Source organism: Anneissia japonica, unplaced genomic scaffold (assembly GCF_011630105.1).
Source record: "Anneissia japonica isolate Jap-2015-1 unplaced genomic scaffold, ASM1163010v1 scaffold16103_len4863_cov192, whole genome shotgun sequence".
Classification (NCBI taxonomy): domain Eukaryota; kingdom Metazoa; phylum Echinodermata; class Crinoidea; order Comatulida; family Comatulidae; genus Anneissia; species Anneissia japonica.
Genome location: NW_022757106.1, coordinates 2,206 through 4,863, shown reverse-complemented (window position 1 = coordinate 4,863; position 2,658 = coordinate 2,206). Strand labels below are relative to the sequence as shown.

At 37.7% G+C, this 2,658-nt stretch overlaps 1 protein-coding gene across 1 annotated transcript; it reads left to right on the top strand.

Moving 5' to 3' along the window:
* The first annotated feature begins 1,498 nt into the window (after nt 1-1,498).
* On the top strand, nt 1,499-2,600 carry LOC117124421 (solute carrier family 43 member 3-like). The gene is made up of 3 exons (XM_033270647.1): nt 1,499-1,881; nt 2,065-2,188; nt 2,439-2,600. The coding sequence occupies exons 1-3, from the start codon at nt 1,553-1,555 to the stop codon at nt 2,598-2,600; spliced, it is 615 nt and encodes a 204-aa protein (XP_033126538.1). The 5' UTR covers nt 1,499-1,552.
* Nucleotides 2,601-2,658: the final 58 nt, after the last annotated feature.

Here is a 2,658-nt window from a genome sequence, read left to right as displayed (position 1 = left end):
TATTTATTTTGCCCCGACATCAAGTTTACATATATTGTGTGCATGAACCAACTGCGCCGATGGGATACTGCAACACTGTACGGGAACTGCCTTGGCAAATTAAATAATATTACTAACGATATACAAGCATCATTTTGTCACTTAAACTAGATCATAAAAGCAATTTGAAACCAGTATAAATAACGTATGTAGATGAACCAAGTGATAAAGAAGCAATTAATCCATTTGTTAGTCCCGGATCTGGATGTCTGCAAATCAATAAAACGCATGCAATTGTGTGTGTTTCAATCTTCTTATAGCCCCCGGCCTAATTGTATAAAGACATACTGATGTTACTTGGGTTTATTCCTCCATGCTTGGGTATAGGCCTACTTTTAAGTAAGGTAAGAGTGATTTTTTTATTATTAAAAAACATGATAATGGAATCATGTGATGAAAGTTTAATTTTCCAATCGAAAGATGGTGGTAAACTCCGAAGCTGGCCTGCGCTGTCCGAGTGCCGGTGAGTTACTACGACAACGGAATACCTCCCCAGAGTGGACGCGACGGAGTTTGTGCACCATGGTTTAATCCAACAACGGCGATAATTCTGTAGAATGCATGACGTGGTGCACTGGCTTTAATTAAACATCATGACTTACATTTAATTATAGCCCTTTTAGTCATTTTAATGGATATTTAAAACTTATTTTTAAAAAATCAGAATATTTTGGCTGGAGGATACCAGTGGCATTCGAGGACCTGGTCCGGAAGAAAGTGTTTATATTGCTTTACGATCTGTTTCCCCAGTTGATATAGCCACCATGGGCGCAGATCATGGGGGGCTGGGGACACTTCCCCCCACATATTTTAAAGAGGATTGGTCCCCCACGTTTCGACCGCAATGTTAATTCATAAGTAAAGATAATCTTTTTTTATAGGATTATGATTATCTAGATATCTGGTTGGCACTACTTGTAAGCTTCCATACATATACGCATACAGCTTACCAACCGACCCAAAAACATCAAGCAAGCAAGCATTTTAAATCTCTTTATTATGATTTTACACTTGGTTAGTGATTTGAATAAAGGATAACAAGAAACTGCATAAAGTCTACGGAACATAATTTGACTTCGATCCTCTCCGGTACGACATTAGGCCTACACATTACAATCTTTCCTGTCTGTATCAGATTTTACAACTGAATTCAATGAAAGATCATTTTAAAGATTGTTATAATTAGCATATTTCCATAATTGAAGGATTAACTTTAGCTTTTAACCCCTGTTGTGCCCAACAGAGAAGTTGGTGTAGGGGTATTATGCTAGTTGTCGAAATAATCGAGGAACTAAATTCAAATAAAAATGGCATCATGAATGAAAACGGGATATGTAAATTGTAAAATTTGATACATTGTCTGATTTTTATAGGCGAATCATATTTCATTTGTTCGAGATATCTCTGTACTCTGATAATTATGACCATGTTATAAAAATTGATAATCGACATCAAATATTGTATACACTATACTATCTTCAAGTTGCTGTGTGTTTTTTTTTTCAGATACATTATGAACTTGGGCATAAGTGTGAACAAGAAAGTAATATTAGTCAGTACATTTACTGAGTGCCTCATTTTAGGAGGACCTACGTACGGATGGCCATCATTGGTCTACGTCCTGCGGGACAGGGGATATTTCAGTGACCAATGTCTGAACCATACACAAACACTTAATGACCGGGTAGAATATGGCGTCCATGGTTATCCGACATGCGCTGAGCAAGATGCGCGTCTCCAACTTGTTTTCATCATCGGGGCATTTGGGTTGAATACTAGTGCACTTATATTTGGATTAGTGTATGACAAGTTTGGAATAAGATTATCACGAATATTCAGCAGGTAAGAGTTGAACATTATGATGATGATGATAATCAAAGAGTATACGATAAAACATTGATGATACAATACGTCATTCAGGAAATAAATAAGGGACAGTATCATAGTTGATTAAATGATAGCCAATAGGCCTATGTTATGCCCATGCTCAAAACTGAATTCTATATTTCTTATTTTTTTGTGCAGTATATTCATTCTGCTAGCATGCCTATTGTTTGCATTCAGCGGTCCAGCGACATCATATTTGTCATTTATGGCTTTGTATCTATTAGCAACTGGTGGTGCTATTCTTCTCATCACCAACTCCCAGGTATTATTCAACTTTTTAACCTATAAAACGTGAGGACTCAGGTCTTCCTCCAATAAAATACCTTATTTGGGAACCTTGTATATAGCAGGTTTAGTCCATAATTAAGACTGCGTCGTTATGCATTTTGGTTGTGTGCGTGGGAAAGGCAATTTACCTACGGTTAACTCTCCCCACTCAAGATGGCAGGCCTACCGGTTAGGTTGGAACACATACTGCGATAACTAGCTGCAATATTATGAAATTCTCCCAGCTTAGTACGTGTTTCATATGTGATCCAATGACCGAAGCGCTTTCCACACATCAGCGAGACTTTGTGGACGGTGTTTTAAACCATAAACCAAGCATTTTTATGAGGCTTAGACTTAGAGTGTTAGAGAGTGTAGTTGTTGATAGCCATGAGAAAACGTTCTAAAACGAACCCAGGGCTAAGTATACAACTCCACTGTTGATGTCAGGGTTTAAGCTGGCCA